The sequence below is a fragment of the Laccaria bicolor genome, genomic scaffold, assembly GCF_000143565.1.
Source record: "Laccaria bicolor S238N-H82 LACBIscaffold_48 genomic scaffold, whole genome shotgun sequence".
Classification (NCBI taxonomy): Eukaryota; Fungi; Basidiomycota; class Agaricomycetes; order Agaricales; family Hydnangiaceae; genus Laccaria; species Laccaria bicolor.
In genome coordinates this window covers 49,572-64,290 of record NW_001889919.1, presented here as the reverse complement: position 1 = coordinate 64,290, position 14,719 = coordinate 49,572, and the positions used below count along the sequence as shown (strand labels likewise).

At 50.6% G+C, this 14,719-nt stretch overlaps 5 protein-coding genes across 5 annotated transcripts; 2 read left to right on the top strand and 3 right to left on the bottom strand.

The window, feature by feature from the left end:
• Positions 1-37: 37 nt before the first annotated feature.
• Positions 38-1,056, bottom strand: LACBIDRAFT_310788 (uncharacterized protein; the record flags this gene model as incomplete). The annotated part of the gene is made up of 5 exons (XM_001887760.1): positions 38-142; positions 195-272; positions 323-439; positions 500-622; positions 670-1,056. 5 exons carry the CDS (start codon positions 1,054-1,056, stop codon positions 38-40), a joined length of 810 nt encoding a protein of 269 aa, XP_001887795.1.
• Positions 1,057-1,175: 119 nt separating this feature from the next.
• On the bottom strand, positions 1,176-3,770 carry LACBIDRAFT_310787 (uncharacterized protein; the record flags this gene model as incomplete). The annotated part of the gene is made up of 11 exons (XM_001887759.1): positions 1,176-1,309; positions 1,380-1,472; positions 1,536-1,659; positions 1,716-2,061; positions 2,120-2,265; positions 2,317-2,485; positions 2,559-2,819; positions 2,869-2,941; positions 2,995-3,183; positions 3,234-3,564; positions 3,618-3,770. The coding sequence occupies 11 exons, from the start codon at positions 3,768-3,770 to the stop codon at positions 1,176-1,178; spliced, it is 2,019 nt and encodes a 672-aa protein (XP_001887794.1).
• Positions 3,771-4,523: 753 nt separating this feature from the next.
• On the top strand, positions 4,524-4,775 carry LACBIDRAFT_310786 (uncharacterized protein; the record flags this gene model as incomplete). The annotated part of the gene is made up of 1 exon (XM_001887823.1): positions 4,524-4,775. The coding sequence occupies one exon, from the start codon at positions 4,524-4,526 to the stop codon at positions 4,773-4,775; it is 252 nt and encodes an 83-aa protein (XP_001887858.1).
• A 191-nt stretch (positions 4,776-4,966) lies between these two features.
• LACBIDRAFT_333161 (uncharacterized protein) lies at positions 4,967-6,382 on the top strand (the record flags this gene model as incomplete). Its single annotated transcript, XM_001887822.1, has 2 exons — positions 4,967-5,339; positions 5,841-6,382. The coding sequence occupies 2 exons, from the start codon at positions 4,967-4,969 to the stop codon at positions 6,380-6,382; spliced, it is 915 nt and encodes a 304-aa protein (XP_001887857.1).
• A 3,156-nt stretch (positions 6,383-9,538) lies between these two features.
• LACBIDRAFT_310782 (uncharacterized protein) lies at positions 9,539-14,624 on the bottom strand (the record flags this gene model as incomplete). Its single annotated transcript, XM_001887758.1, has 7 exons — positions 9,539-10,466; positions 10,522-11,141; positions 11,201-12,388; positions 12,448-12,589; positions 12,635-12,844; positions 12,909-14,069; positions 14,257-14,624. 7 exons carry the CDS (start codon positions 14,622-14,624, stop codon positions 9,539-9,541), a joined length of 4,617 nt encoding a protein of 1,538 aa, XP_001887793.1.
• Positions 14,625-14,719: the final 95 nt, after the last annotated feature.

Sequence of the window (14,719 nt, the reverse complement as noted above, 5' to 3'; positions counted from 1 at the left end):
ACTGTGTTGTGGAGGGGAAACGCTAAGAGGTAATAGCTTAGATGAATCCACCCGCGGGATTACGAGCAAAACGACTGACTACATGTTCACCATGCAAATATGGATTACGGGGAGGCATAGTGAGGGGAGGGCCCTGGGGGATCTAGAGCAGTGCGTCAGCGAGAGAACCAGGAGATTGGCGTGGTAATGCTCGCCTGGTTTTGGGGATGGGTAGGTGGACCGGCGAGGGTCCTTGAAATTGCCTTCGTAGTCGATGAGGATGAGGAAACATCCTAATTGAAAGTTTTGTCAGCACCCAGTGAACGAGCGATAATAAACTCACCTTCGCCCGGTCATTCGTGTTAACTCTGCCTTTAGTAACGCTCGCTTGGTATTGGGGGTGGTTGGATGGGCCCGCTAAGGTTCTTGAGATGGTCCGCGTAGTTGATGAGGATGAATCCTGACAAAGTGCTTTGTCAAAATCCAGCGAATTCCAGCGAATAACCGAGAATAGACTGACCTGCACCCGATATTTTGAGTTTACTCCGCCTTCAGGAGAGCCTGCCTGGTATTGGCGATGGTTAGAAGAACCGGCGGGAGTTGTTGAGACGGTCCTCGTACTCGATGAGGTTGAGGGAACATTCTGAGAGAAGCTCTGTTGAGTACCTATGAATGAACAAGCATATTCACCTGTACCCAATCTTTCGCATTGACCCCCCCTTCAGCAGTCGAATGCCGACTCCTCTTCGCCGCCTTCTCGCTGTCCTTGCCCTCCAGAGGTCGTTTCAAGAGTTTCGTGCTCGGCTGCGTGTCTGTCCGATTCTGGGGGGTTGAATTGCCCTGATTCAAAGTGACTCGGCCCCGCTTATCCGACAGCTTTCTCTTTCTATATGTTTCGCATGCGAGACGCGCTTTATTTCTGCAGTCTGGACATTGTTTAAAGTCCTGGTTGAGAGGAATTCGTGGGAGATGGCAACGTGTACACGGCGTTGCCTTCATCCCGATCGTGTTGGGTCCATCTCGAAGGCCGAAGTCGGGCGTGGCGATGTCCACCGTTATACCCTTCGTTAAGCTCATTGGAGTGCGAGTGGGTGGGAGAGAACGAGCTTTGATTTTCGATGAATTGTGCAAACGCCACGTGCCCACAAATATTTACTGTCGAATATTTATTTATTTTCTGGACAATACATACTGTATCACCTTCGGTTTCGACTTTGCTCAGCGAAATTACCCCCAGTTCCAGTGACGGCGCTGCGCCTCATCTCATCTTCGTCCAACCCAGCTTCTGCGAGAATCTTCTCGACTTTTTCGAGGATTGGTTTGTACTCCGCTAAAATGGTATCATCAAGAATTTCATTCACAACGAGCGGAAAATGAGTGCCAGAGCCGATGGAACGTACCATATCGCTCCTCTGCCAGCGCAAAACCATCTCGGCGCAATTCCTTTCCCCGATTATCACTGGTTCCGAAAACTTTGCTCGTCCAATGTTCACCTATATCATCCATTGATACCTTCGTTCAGTAAAATAAACCGGCTTTCAAAGAGGGACACGGACGAGATCGAGCGTAGAACATCGCCAGGGTTTCTCCAGGCAGTGGTGTGCTGATGACATCCTCGGCTGATCGGGTGGTGTCTTTTGAGACGCCCATAAAGGCAGAAGCTTGCTTTCGCAGATCATCCTACAACGGGGTAAGTAGGACCAGAACGAGCTCGAGGCTGGTAAGAAGGTAAGCACCTCTTCATCCTGAATCTCCTCGAACCCTTCTTCGTGACCCCCTTCCGCCCCTTCTTCGTTCGCCACTTCCAAGACAGGAACAGCAATCGCCTTCTTTATACCGCCTTCCTCAATCTCATCGCCGACCAGTGTGCCCTCCCCACCCTCATCATCACTATCATCGTCACCCCCACTTTCGTTGTCTTCGTCGTCGTCGTCATCACTGCTACTACTCTCCTCTCCCACGTCCGGGACAATCACCGCACTCTCCTTCAAACAAGTGCACTTGTCCAGCTTGTCCAGTTGAATGGAATAAAAGTCGTCCAGTGTATATTCCCGAGAACCACGTTCATATATCCCACCATATCTACCATGGGGTAGGTGGTCAACTGAAGCAAGTTGATTACGATCCGGAGAAGACGTACATGTAAAGTGTGTTTCTCAGAACGGTAAGCATGGTGTTATACCGTGGTATTGGAAGCGTGAGATTGGGGTCTTCATTAGCACTGGTCTCATGGTTGTTTGACTTGGAGGGTGCAGATTGAAGTGGCGTGATTGGGGTCTTGTCGGCCTAGAAATCCAACTATTGATACCAGAGAATTGAAGTCAAGAGCACGCGCACCACTTCACTGTCTTCCGCCACCAACCCAGCATCGTCACCGCTTCCTTCATTATCGCTCCAATTCTTCTCCTTCTGCTTCTTTTTCTTCGCTTTCGCACTTCCTTTAGATTTTGGTGCTTTGAGCGCCAAACTCGTCCACCGTCCTTTACCAGAAAGTTGGTAACCATATCTAACAACGCGAAGGGAATGAACAAAGTGAATTGAGGGCCGAGATGGAGAAGAATCGTCTGAATGAAACGTACAGATCGTTCCAAAACACACTGTCCAAAGTCTCCTCGTCCTTATCTTCATCCGTCACCCCTCCAAACAGAATGCCCATCCCTCGTGTGGGCCAAAGCGCCATCGTGCACCCTGAGCGGATGGATGGGGCATACGCGTCCGAAGCGCGTTTTCGTCGTTCCCATTTAAATGATAAACCGTGATTGTGCTGAGAACTCGAAGATGGTTTGGATTTGGTGGGAGCGGTTGTAGAAGAGCTTGTGGGTGGCTCTGGTGTAGTGATCCTACAAACGCAGCGTAAGTCAAAGCGCAGATGGTTGAGGAATGGTTTACTTTAGAAGCCATGTATCTTCAAGCATCCGGCCAACGGGGCGTTTGCCTTTGTAGTATTCTTTACAGTAACCTCCTGCGAAATGGACATTCAGTCAAGAGTAAATCAAAGACAGGAAGTGCAGTCACCATGGAGGATGATGCCGTCGGTGCAGGGAAGGAAGGAGAATCCACTTCGCGCACTAAGAAGAGAGTCACACGTGAATGTAATGGGTGTCGGAGAGACGAACGATGGTTTCAGCTCTGTTTCCTTGAACTCAACTTGAGACCATTTGTACTCCTGCATATCGAAGACCCATAGGTCGTTAAGGTACCTAGCTGGGTTGGCTTTCAGGAAATATACACGTAAGAAAAGCATGAAAGCGCACTGGTAACCCCAGGGTCATAAAACCCTCCAAACAAAACGACAAAACCCTTCCAAAGTGCCATCCGATGACCCGATCTCGCGCTTGGGCGGACCTTTGTATCAATCCGGTCCCAAGAATGTGTCTGAATGTCGAACACCCAAAAGTCGCGGTAGTGATGGAACGTGTTCTGGTGCAGAGAGCTGTACTCTCCTCCAAAGAGGAACAACTTCCCGCCCCCCGCGGGAGAGGCAACGACTGCATGTGCGGATCGTGGGCCTGGACACGTTGGAGATACGAATTTGCGCCATTCGTCTTTCTCCGGGGTGTACCGAAAGACGTCGTTGTAAAAGTGCTGTGGTGTTATCAGATGGATTACATTTGAATTGAAGTGAGGGAAAAGCTCACAGCTCGCCCATCCTCACTGAAGAATTCGCCACCGATGCACCATAGATGGTTCCCTACAGGACACGTCGTGAGTGTAGCGTTTGCGCGTCTGCTTGGTGGACCTTCGACTAGCTCTTCAGTCACAGTGTGTGCTTCTTCCCACTCTCTCCGCATCTACTGATCACGACGACCGTCAAACCAGTCACCGTGCATCTCGTAAAGTATCATACCTTATCAAGTATTCCCTCCAGATCATCGTCGTCCGTGTCTGAGTCCGCTCTAGATTTCGCCTTTGATGACTTCGACGTTGACTTTGAGGTGGATGTGGTAGATGATGATTTAGATTTGACAGCCTTTTTGTTCTCTTTCTTCTCTACTTTTTGAGCTATCTTGGCTTTCTTCTGTGCTTTTGCAGCCGCGGACGTCGCCTTCTTTACCATTCCAAGTCGAGCAAAACGATTGAGTGCACTGGGAACAGTTCTTCCGTGACGGGCGGGAACTTGCCCAATGAAGAAATGATCGGCACGGCACGGAAGCTGCCGGTATCCTGCCACTCAATCATTTGCTCAATTGCAACTTGCAAGGTAAGTACTCAAGGTTTCAACGCAACAAAAGGATGAGATCCAGTCACCGGTACGTGGCCCCTTTAGTAATATTAGCAATGAGCATCAACTTCGCCGTGTATCTCAGGCCTTGGGAGATGTTCAAACGCCTTCCGTAAATCACGGTATCTTTCTAATGATATGTAAGTAGTAGTTACGCCACACTTTTTGCTAACCTTTTTTTTTTATTTCCTTCCGCACCACCATCACTGTCATCGTTGGTCTTGGACAATCACTTCCCAGGTTGGAAGACCACGAGAAGCACTTCAAGAATCCAAATAACCAAGCACCATACTATTGCTCCGTTCACTCAAACTCGGTTGCAATGAGTCAGAATCCTCCTACAACTGTCAGTCCAAAACAGCCATCAGCAACCACCCAGATAGATTCACCGTATGCATCCAATCTCCACACCAACTATACTCCTACGGAATCAGAAACTCTTCAAATCAAACAGCTTTTGAGCGAACCGCTCAAGCGTTTATCTAGCCTTGACGCTGAGATCGACAGGGTGCAATCAATCCTCGACGAGCTACATCACGAGCGTCGTGCTCTGAGCGATGAGATCGAGCACTGATCTTTCCTATTCGACAACTTCCGCTCGACGTCCTCGGGGAGATCTTCGTTCATTGCGTCCCTGAAGGTCGCAATGCTGTCATGAGCTCTCAGGAAGTTCCAACTTTGCTGGGTCGCATATGTAGTGCGTGGAGGTCCATTGCACTGTCAACCCCACGGCTTTGGGCGAGCCTTCACATACCGACACCTGTCATGCAGATCACTGAAACTGGGGAAGTCCCTGATCAACCAGATCCCACATTTATTGCCAAGGTGGAGAGGCGCTGCGAGGCGGCAGGGGAATGGATCAGCCGTTCAGGAGAGTGCCCCATTTCCATCTCCGTCTGCAATCCAACGCACGTGTATGATCGTGGATCGGAAACCTCGAAGATGTATACTTCTGAAGTTGCAATAGCGCAGATACTCGCTTCCAGCCGCCGATGGAAAAAAGTCATTTTTAGGGCGACGGACGACTCATTTACCCGTCTACAACAGCTGGCAGAGGATGATGTGCCGCTGCTGGAATCTCTCGTCATCGCCGGTGGGACTCTAACAATTGCATGGGATTCGCCCGCCTCAAATGCCGGTGGGCGCTGGGCGGAATTCTCGGGTCTTTTGTCAGCTAGAAAGTTGCGGAAGCTTTCCTTATCACATCTGAAAGAGAACCTCCTCTCATTGCCAGTGCGTTGGTCGCAGCTAACCCACCTCAATCTGGATCTCGACGGCTCACACCAATTCAGAGGGAACTCGACGAGTCTCAGCTATGGCGATGTTATCAAAGTGTTGAGGAGATGCCCACTGCTTGTCAGCTGTGGCTTGAGTCTGGGAAGCACAACATATGGCATCGTCCAACAACCCGATCATGAAGTACAATCCTAATACACATTTACTCTTCCCCTCCTCGAGAACCTTTTTCTCAAGCTCAGCGGGGGGCGGGGCGAGTGTCATTTGAAGCATCTTGACCTTCCGAGACTCCGTCATCTTGAGATTAAATTTCAGGGAACGTTCTCCGGCGGTCACGCGAGTCGGCCCTCATGGTTAGACTTTCTTTCGCGTAATGGTGACTCTGTGAAGCAATTGTTCATAGATATCCCTTTATTGACTCGGGATGAACTTATTTGTTTCCTCGAATCGGTGCCACTCCTCATCCACCTCCGTATCACCAACTACTCCGGTCCTCCATCTGTCGTCGATGACGAAGTTATTGATTGCCTCACTCCTTCCGGCGAAAAGGCCGATTGTCTTTGCCCTATGCTTGAAGCCTTTCAATGCATGGGGAGCGATTGCGTGAGTTTTTCCGAAGCGCAATTGTTGTCTTTGGTTCAAGAGCGGAGTAAATCGGAAAAGGTTGGGGTGCTCGAACAAGTATACGTCAGTTTCGGTCGCCGCGAGCCAAAGAAATTTGATGAATTCCTTGACTCACTTACTGGGACTGGGATGAAAGTTTCCCAGCGCTACACGACTGGCGCCATCATTCTCCCCGAATCAAACAACACCAAGCTATCTACTGTTGTAAACATCAATCACGCAGAGTGGCCGGCACGAGGGGATTATTTTTATCCTCTGGATGGTCTGGATCTGGAGGGGTGTTCATCGGCATATTCGCCGCATTTTGGTTTCGACTATTAGTTTTATTTACCACAGATGACGTGTGTCTGTGAGCCAACTTCAAGAGGTCAAAAATTGATCTCAGAACGAAATAGCCTCAGGAACGGGTGGGAGAATTGATTGGGGTTTGATATTTTGATAGGTAATTTATTGGATTGTAACTCGAACGGGTGTAGCCCAAATTATCAAAGCTGAGCCAAGGGCCAGCGATTCAACTTCTCAAATCACAGAGATGCAGTTTTTTACGTTTGGGGACAGATGTGTACCATTATTCATGCCCAATTCATACCTATGCTTGTTCAAGCCTGAAGCTCTTGCAATCCGGCCGCTTGGAGGAATTTTGTCGTCTAATACTGGGCGTTTGATCTATCTTTGATCTGAAAAAATTGGGGTATCTGGACAAGTGATAGAGAAAGTGGATGCAGTTGGGATGAAGACCCACTGCTATGTATAGCGACGTTAATTGTATTCAAGTGGAGTGTAGACCACGGTGCGAGCAGTGTGTGAGTGGGGCGTGCGCACAGTGCAGCAGAGATGAGTATACTCATCAGAGCCAGAGCATTTGAACAACGCCGAAAGGGACTCGGGGAGATAAACACAGTTTCATCTGTGAGAATAATGACGCGAACGCGCAAATCGGAGCGCACATTGGTATCGGGTCTAATCACGTGATGATCCGAGAACTAAATTTGTCTCTCTCAAGTTCGGACTCCTCCTTACGATTTACCAATGCCTTCAAACAATGACATTCCTGGAATCGATCAACCTCTCGACTACGAGCCAGAACGTCGCAGACTTCTTCCAAACCTCTTGCTCGATGATTACAGACATACTTACCGTCGCCTCTCCGACGACGACAAACCATTGACCCATCAGCTACCCTTACCACGCTTCGTGAATTCACAATGTTGCACATCATGAACGCCATTACCGATAAAACGGATTGGAATGTCAAGGTTAGTAATGCTCCAGTTTCGAAGTATTTTGTCAGTTATTGAATAAGACGGTAGATCTTCGATGATGAAATACGAGCGAGATGGAAGGCTGAGGCACTAAATGCGCCAGGGAAGGATATTACTGAGCGTATGGCGGAGTGGTGCATGGAGGAGCTGAAGTATAAAGCGACGCGCTTTAGCGAGATGCCAGGTGGCGCGATCAAGGTTTATAATGGCGACGTGGTCAAGTCGGACACCGCCGTTCCGAACTCTCTCAAGGCCCAGTTACAAGCTGCCGTGCAGCCTCTTGAAGAAATTCCTGCATGGGAAAAAGACTGGCATCCAGGATCAGATGAAAAAGTTCTGGATTTGGTTCATCCAAGCTTGTTTCCCGTTGTTTATGGGCGGACGAGGGCTCTTATCAAGGGGCAAGGGTCCGTGACGCCAAGAAATTGTGTGGCGAGGTGTTGGAGGAATGGCAGGAGGCTGTGGATGGGTACAGCTCCGATTTCCAATGGTTACCTTGCGAAGTGGACATTTCGGGAGAAGATGGGCAAGCCAGGTAGGACGCTTCAAAGAATTATCCATCTCCTAACGATATTTTTGCAGAATCACGAGCTACATCAATAACCTACACCCTAAAACACATAAACATCTCTATGGCATCATCGAAAAAATCATCACTGCTTCAATCCCCCTGTGGAACAGCACGCTCGCACCTTTGATTCACCTTTGGTACCATAAGCATCAACTCAAATATGCCAACATTAAATATACGTTGAAGAACGGTAAACTGGTTCAAGACGTTACGCCTGATGAACGAGACGTGCTCTTCCGTATCCCCTAGTACTACGATGTGCAGTACGATCCAGATCCGGAATATGGCCCCAAAACAGAGGGCCCCCAGCGACTCGAAGGCGAAGATGACGGGTGGTCAGAGTCGTATTGGAATCGGCGGGATCAATGGATCCAAGATACGAGGAAAGTCGTGTTGCCCGAGCCGGGGGTGTTTCGGCCGCTTGAGGAGCCTCCGCTCTTTGATTTGAGAAAGGAGTTTGCAGCGACTGGGTTGCAGATTATTGTCAAACTGGCGAATATCGAACTCACGCCAGAAAAGCCTGAGTATCAGGGAGGGAGTTGGCATGTTGAAGGTCAACTTGTGTGTAACTCTCAGGCCATGTGCTTTCGCGATATTAAGCGTTGTTTTTAGAACGAACACATTTGCGCAACTGCTCTTTACTATTACTCCTCCTCCAATATCACCCCCTCATCCCTTGCATTCCGACAACAGACAGGCGACTTTACGCGCGGCACCATTCAGTATAGGCAGTGGCACTATGACTGGCTTCCTGCTGTATTCGGGTGCACACAAGGTGGACCAACTGTTCAATACGTCGGGGGCGTCGACACGCGTGAGGGTCGACTGTTGACGTTTCCCAATATTCTGCAACATCAGGTACAGCCGTTCAAGCTTGCGGATCAGACAAAGCCAGGCCACAGGAAAATTCTGGCACTATATTTGGTCGACCCGAACATCAAGATTCATTAGTTCTGCGAATGTTCCGTGTCAAAGAAAGGACTGGTGGAGGGAGGAGATTGGGGGTGGTTTTGATACAATGCTACCGAGGGAACTGGGAGATTTGGTGTTTGGAGCTGCGGAGGACTTCCCGATTGGGATGGAGGAGGCAAAAGAATTTCGGCTCGAGCTTATGGAGGAGAGGAAGGCTTCTGTTTCGGAAAAGAATCAAGAGTTTGAAGAGGGGACTTTCTCGCTTTGTGAACATTGAAGTTCCTCAATTGAAACTGTATTCTACTTGATTGAAGACGGATTCAAGGGGGTTACTATTTTTACTGTTCATCGAGAATAGAATTAAAAAGCGCACGGCTAACAAACCTCACAACTGTCTTTGTTTTTTCGATTGGTCCCTGCATTTGGCTCTACACTTGTTCTGGGCAGACAACAGAGAAACAAACATGTGAGTGACAACTCTACTGAGTTCCATTGGTTTTGTGGAGAAAGTGTGTAAATATTTCAGGCGTTACGGACTTACAAAACTCCACGCAACAGATCAGAACATGAGCAAGGCTGGAGTAGGAAGAACATTTGGCTATGGACTCCCAGCTGACACAGGAAGTCTGGAAGCTGGCCTCCATTCGTATTTAAGGTCGTCCCTAGCATGTATGGGTGAACGTTGATTACAAAATAACATCCTTCAAAAATCTACACAATTATATTTAAAGATCAATGCTTCCGCCTTTCCCTGCCTGTCCGCTTCCGACCCTCACCATCCGTAGTGGCAATGGGCTTCGACACTTCCTGTTCCGCATTCAAAAACCCTACCGCAGAGATATCATCAAAACGTTCCGCCTCTTCGATCGCCATCTTGTCTTGGTAATCCCACCCCTGCCAGATGTCCTCATCAACGGTTCCAACGACGTCATCGTCGATATTGACACTCGCACTAGAAGTAGAGAGGGACGAGTCCACGCTCACTCCATCGTCTCTGGACGTCCCCCGCGATACACTTGAACCTTCACGTTGCTTTGAAACGGGCACTGGCGCATCCAACACAGCGCCAACCCCACCTCCCAAAAAGTCCTCATCCTCTTCGTCAAACTCCAAAGGAACGCTGGCCGATACGCTGCTATCGCTTCTGGGCGCCAGCAACGGAGATCTGACTTTATGCTGGATCTCCCTCCTGATCCTTCCAAAACCTTCACTCATCCCATCTCCGAGCCCCGCCATCGTCCGAATGGGAATCGAGCTCCTAAACGACTTGGGCTTTGAGCCTGGGGTGCCGTTTGGGAACATGGGTATGATGGCCTGGTTGGATTGAGGAGAGTGGTTGAAGCCGGCCCCGAGAGCAGAGGCAAGAGGTTCGTCGAAGGACGTTGAAAATCGGCGAATGTCGCGGGGTGAAGAGGAGAAACTGCCTTCTACGAACGATTCTCCGGCACCGTCTTCCGTAGTGGTAGAAGAGAAAGCGTTGACTTCAACTTCCTTGCGGACCTCGATCTTGTGACCACTGATGTCAAACTGGTATCGTCGGATGAGGGCATGGTAGTCTTCTCCCAAGGTATGGAAGGAGAATTGGTGGCAGAGGTAAAGGGACCGCGGGAGAACGTGCTGGGACTTTGAAAAGGTCGTTATCTCAGCCTGAGATAGCCAGCTGCACGTGGGACTAATCAGCTCAGTCCAAGTCATGGGAACAGAAATGAACTTACTCAAGATTCTCCGTCAAACCTCCCCAATCACGCATCCGCTGGGTATCGACCAAACGCCTCTTAATCTCACCCCAATCCCTACGACGTTGCAAGTTCCACGTAGCGACGACCCCCCCCTTGGCTGACAGCTCCAGCTCAGGCGTATCCATCATCTTCGTCAACGCAGAAGGCCTAGTCGAAGCAGAAGCGCCTGCGCTCGAAGGCGATGTACTCAACCTCCCCGCACCACCCATCCCAGGGAACGAAATACTCGTAGCAGCGGAAACGGACGCTTGGACGACGGTAGAAGGCAAACTTGGTTCCTTTGGATGCTGCTCGACCGTTAATCTCCTAAGGGAGAGCATACCATCCGCAGAATCGAATAGGAGAACATCTTGGTAGTTTCGTGAGCGATCTTCGGCGCGACGAGGGGAAAGGGGAGGAGAAGATGTCGGGTCAACGACTGTGGGCAGCGAGGGGAGTAAATTTGGAGGAATGGTGACATCGGAAGGGTTGAGGAAGATAAAGGCAAGAGGGGCAATTAATGACGGATGGTGCTCCAAAGCTGACGATGGTGATACTTGCTGTGACCTGACACCACGCAGGCGGACCAAGGGGGTTACTTCCGTCTTGGCTGGTATCTAAAAGGAACGAACTGTTCTCAGCCAATCTTTCTACCACAGGAGGAAGAAAAACTCACAGTAGCTCCAGCGAGTACATTTCGTACCCTCCCTTCCAAATGACTCTTCACATCCACTTTGCCGCCATACGGGTTCACAGGAAAGACATGCACCGTCCTATTCCGCGTCCCAATCGCCAACCACCGCCCATCCTGAGCCCAGTCCACACCTTCAACAACCGCCGACGTCCTTCCCCGACGTAAATCATACAAATGCCACACAGACCTACTCTGCTCCAAATCTGAAGAACCCGGTTGCGAAGCCACGTTATCACGACCACCACCAAAAAGAACCGCAGGAGCCGGGCGGAGCTGAAACACCTTGATAAGATGCCCGTCCCTCGGAATAACAGCCAACGAACACCCATCCTTCGAGAACCTCAAATCCGCGATCGGCTGACTTCGCGAACTCTGAAATTCAAACACAACCCGCGGATGATTCCCCATCCCCGTCGTCGCAAGCGAAGCCAGATCAACCACTCGAACATGATACCCTCCCGCCTTCCTCTCCCTCTCAAACACCTGATTGGCAGCAGCAGCAACGGAGGGTTCACCCGAATACCTTCTCCGCCTCTTCTCCTCCTCCTCCTCCTCTTCTTCCCCCTCCCTCTTCGTCGGCGCGCTCCTCGAGAACAACCTATTAATCGGTGGTGGTGGTGGTTCTCCCGTTCCACCGCCGCGTTTCAAAGCAGCATCATATGCCATCCCGCCAAGGAACTTCATCCCGGTCAACATGCTCCCTCCAACTTTAAGCGCGAGCTCCCCCTGCGCCTGGGTCATGCTCTTCCATGACGAAGCGGCGCTGCTGCTCCCTGCCGATGCGGAGGTTTGGGTGGACGTAGAAGAGAGTCGACGGTGGTCTTTCGTGGTTGTGGTTGATGATGAGGAGGATGAAGGTGGAGGACAGGCGTAGGCCAAGAGGCGCTTTGATAACGCAAATATTGCGTGTGGACGGGGGTGATGGTGATGGTGGTGGGTATTGGGTTTGTCTATAGGTGTCATTGAAATTCCTTGTCTGGTTCCTAATAATATAGGGTTGTTGAATATATAGTGTTGTTGTTGCGTTGGTGTAAGAGTTGAATGCGATGTTGGAAATGAATGCGATGACGGGGTTGTATAGGGTGCCAAAGCGCTGTAAGGGATGGTTGACAAAAGTTCGAAGGTAGTGCTTGAAAGGATATGTAAGACGGGTAACGGTGTGGTGGTGCTCTAGAAAGATTGTTCTGGGTCAGCAAGGAGCCACAATTGAGAAACGAAAGAGAACATACAACCACAATAAAATCTTCATTAGACAAGAATGACTCTGCACGCGCACCAGGGCCGGGTACGGGCACCCTAACAATCACCCGATGTCTACTAAGCGAATAAACGACAAAAGTCGTCGACTCTGGGTCCTGTACTGATTCCAAGCTACTCACATCAGCCCATGAAAGGTACGAAGACGAAATGACGTACATAATCCCAAGGAATGGTCTGTCCTCCTTGAAAGAACTGGACTTATCCGACGAAAGCAAAGCAGCATAAATTACCCTCCCAACATCAAACTCCAACTCCTTCCACTCAGCGCCCGAAAAGTTGAGATTAAGAACTTCAGTGACGGTGCCTAGGTCCGTACAGTCCCAGATCTGGAGGCCGGATGGGATGTACGACAGGATGAGGAGACGTCTGTAGGGAGATGTGGGGGTTGAGTAAATTGTTTGAAGAACTTGGAGACGAAAGGAAAACTTACTTATCACCCAACAAATCCCACCTCGCCCACGATATCAAATCCGCCTCACGCGCAGGATGCGCATACGCATGTTTCGCGCCCCCTCCTCCTCCTCCTCTTTCCTCGGCACCTTGTGCAGATCCATCCTCTTCACCAAGATCAACGACCGTTTGTCCAGGTCGAGCGGACGAGGGATCAGCAGCACCCGCACCCACCCGACCAGACGCCTGGCCAGCAACGCCTCTCATAGCCTGCGCCAACCCACTCTCCTGCCTCGTAAACGCCAAAATGGGCGTATCCTCCTCCTCCCTCTGAGGGACGATGGTATGTTGTCGGTCAAGAAGCGCGTTATGTCTCCCTGGAACGATGGTTTGTTGTCGACTCGGAAGGGCCGTCTGTGGAGGAACGACCGTCTTCTGTCGCACATGATGACGTCTCTCCATGTCCTGCCCTTCTTCCCTCCTTGACGGGACCCTCCAAGAAGGTGGAGCTATTTGCTCTGACCTGCGTGAAGAAGGACCATCTGGCTCGATCTTCCGTGCTGGTTCGCCCTGCTCACTCCTCCGGACCTGCGGAAGCCTATCCTCCTCCCTACTAGACAAAAGCCGGTCCTCCTCTTGCCTCAATAGTGGCTCATCCCCGCCTTCAGCCCACCTCATCAGCTCCCTATCCGCCTGATTCTCCCCACTCAACCTTTCTCGGGCCTCAGCTTTACCCCGAACATATCCATCAAAGTCTTGGTCAAGCTCATAGTCCCTCTCAAACTCCTGTCGAGGCCGAGATCGCTCGTCCAAAGCAACCTCCCGCGGCTGATCCCAATACAGGTCTTCATCGCGCCCAACCCTACCTCGACGCGTATCGCCCTGAAAGTCAACATATTCCTCCCGCTGATACGCATCTCCCCGAATCCCGCCCCTACCCCTCCCTCTTTCCCTCGCACTCCCCTTTTCCACCTCTCCAGCACTAAACGTCGCAAAACTCAACGGACGCGAGACGGATGGGGGGCTTGGCTCTGCATACGTCTTCAATGAGGGGACGTACGACTTGAGTGTTCCCCCCGATGGAACTGAGGGCACGTAACTCTTCAGAGACGATATGGTGCGGGAGAGCGAGTCGAGAGTATTTCCTGCCGGACTGGGCGCTGAAGAGCTTGGTGAGCGGGAGTGTGATGAGGAGCGAGGGCTGCAGGGCGGTAAATGGTTAGACATTTGTTGTTTAGAGGTAGAGACTCAGAGGAAGAGGGACGAACACGTGCCCTCCCTCTGGGGTGGGGTCGTGCATGCAAGGAACCGCTCACGCAACGAACAAGGGTTCAATGTTACGGATCAGGAAAGAAAGGAAAATGCATGGAGCAAGGTAAAACACCCACCTAGGCAGCGTAGGCGACCTCGTATGGCCCTCCTCCCTTTCCCTCGTCCAATGGCTATCGTCGTCATCATCATTATAACCAAACCCCCTAGCTCTGGGCGGTGGAACAGGTAACGGCGCCTCCAACCCCTCCAGCTCCGTCAGCGCATTTGCACTGGTACTGGGTAGGTCTGCTTCTCTAAACGGCGGGGATCGGTAGGATACTAGGTCGTCTTCGTGTTGTGACGTCAAGTCCAAGGATGCGTCAAGAGAGCGTCTATCGTCGTCCAATGGCTGTGACGGAAAGTCGTCAAGCCACGGATAGTCGTCGTGCTGTATAAGATCCCCATCATTGTCCGTGATGCCATGAACGTGATGGGCGGTTGTCATCAATGAGGTCGATGGTCTAATGGTTATGGTCAAAGAGCAAATGAATGCCAGACCCAAGCGATAAGTAAAGAATTCGAGCAAAACAAAGACTGTTG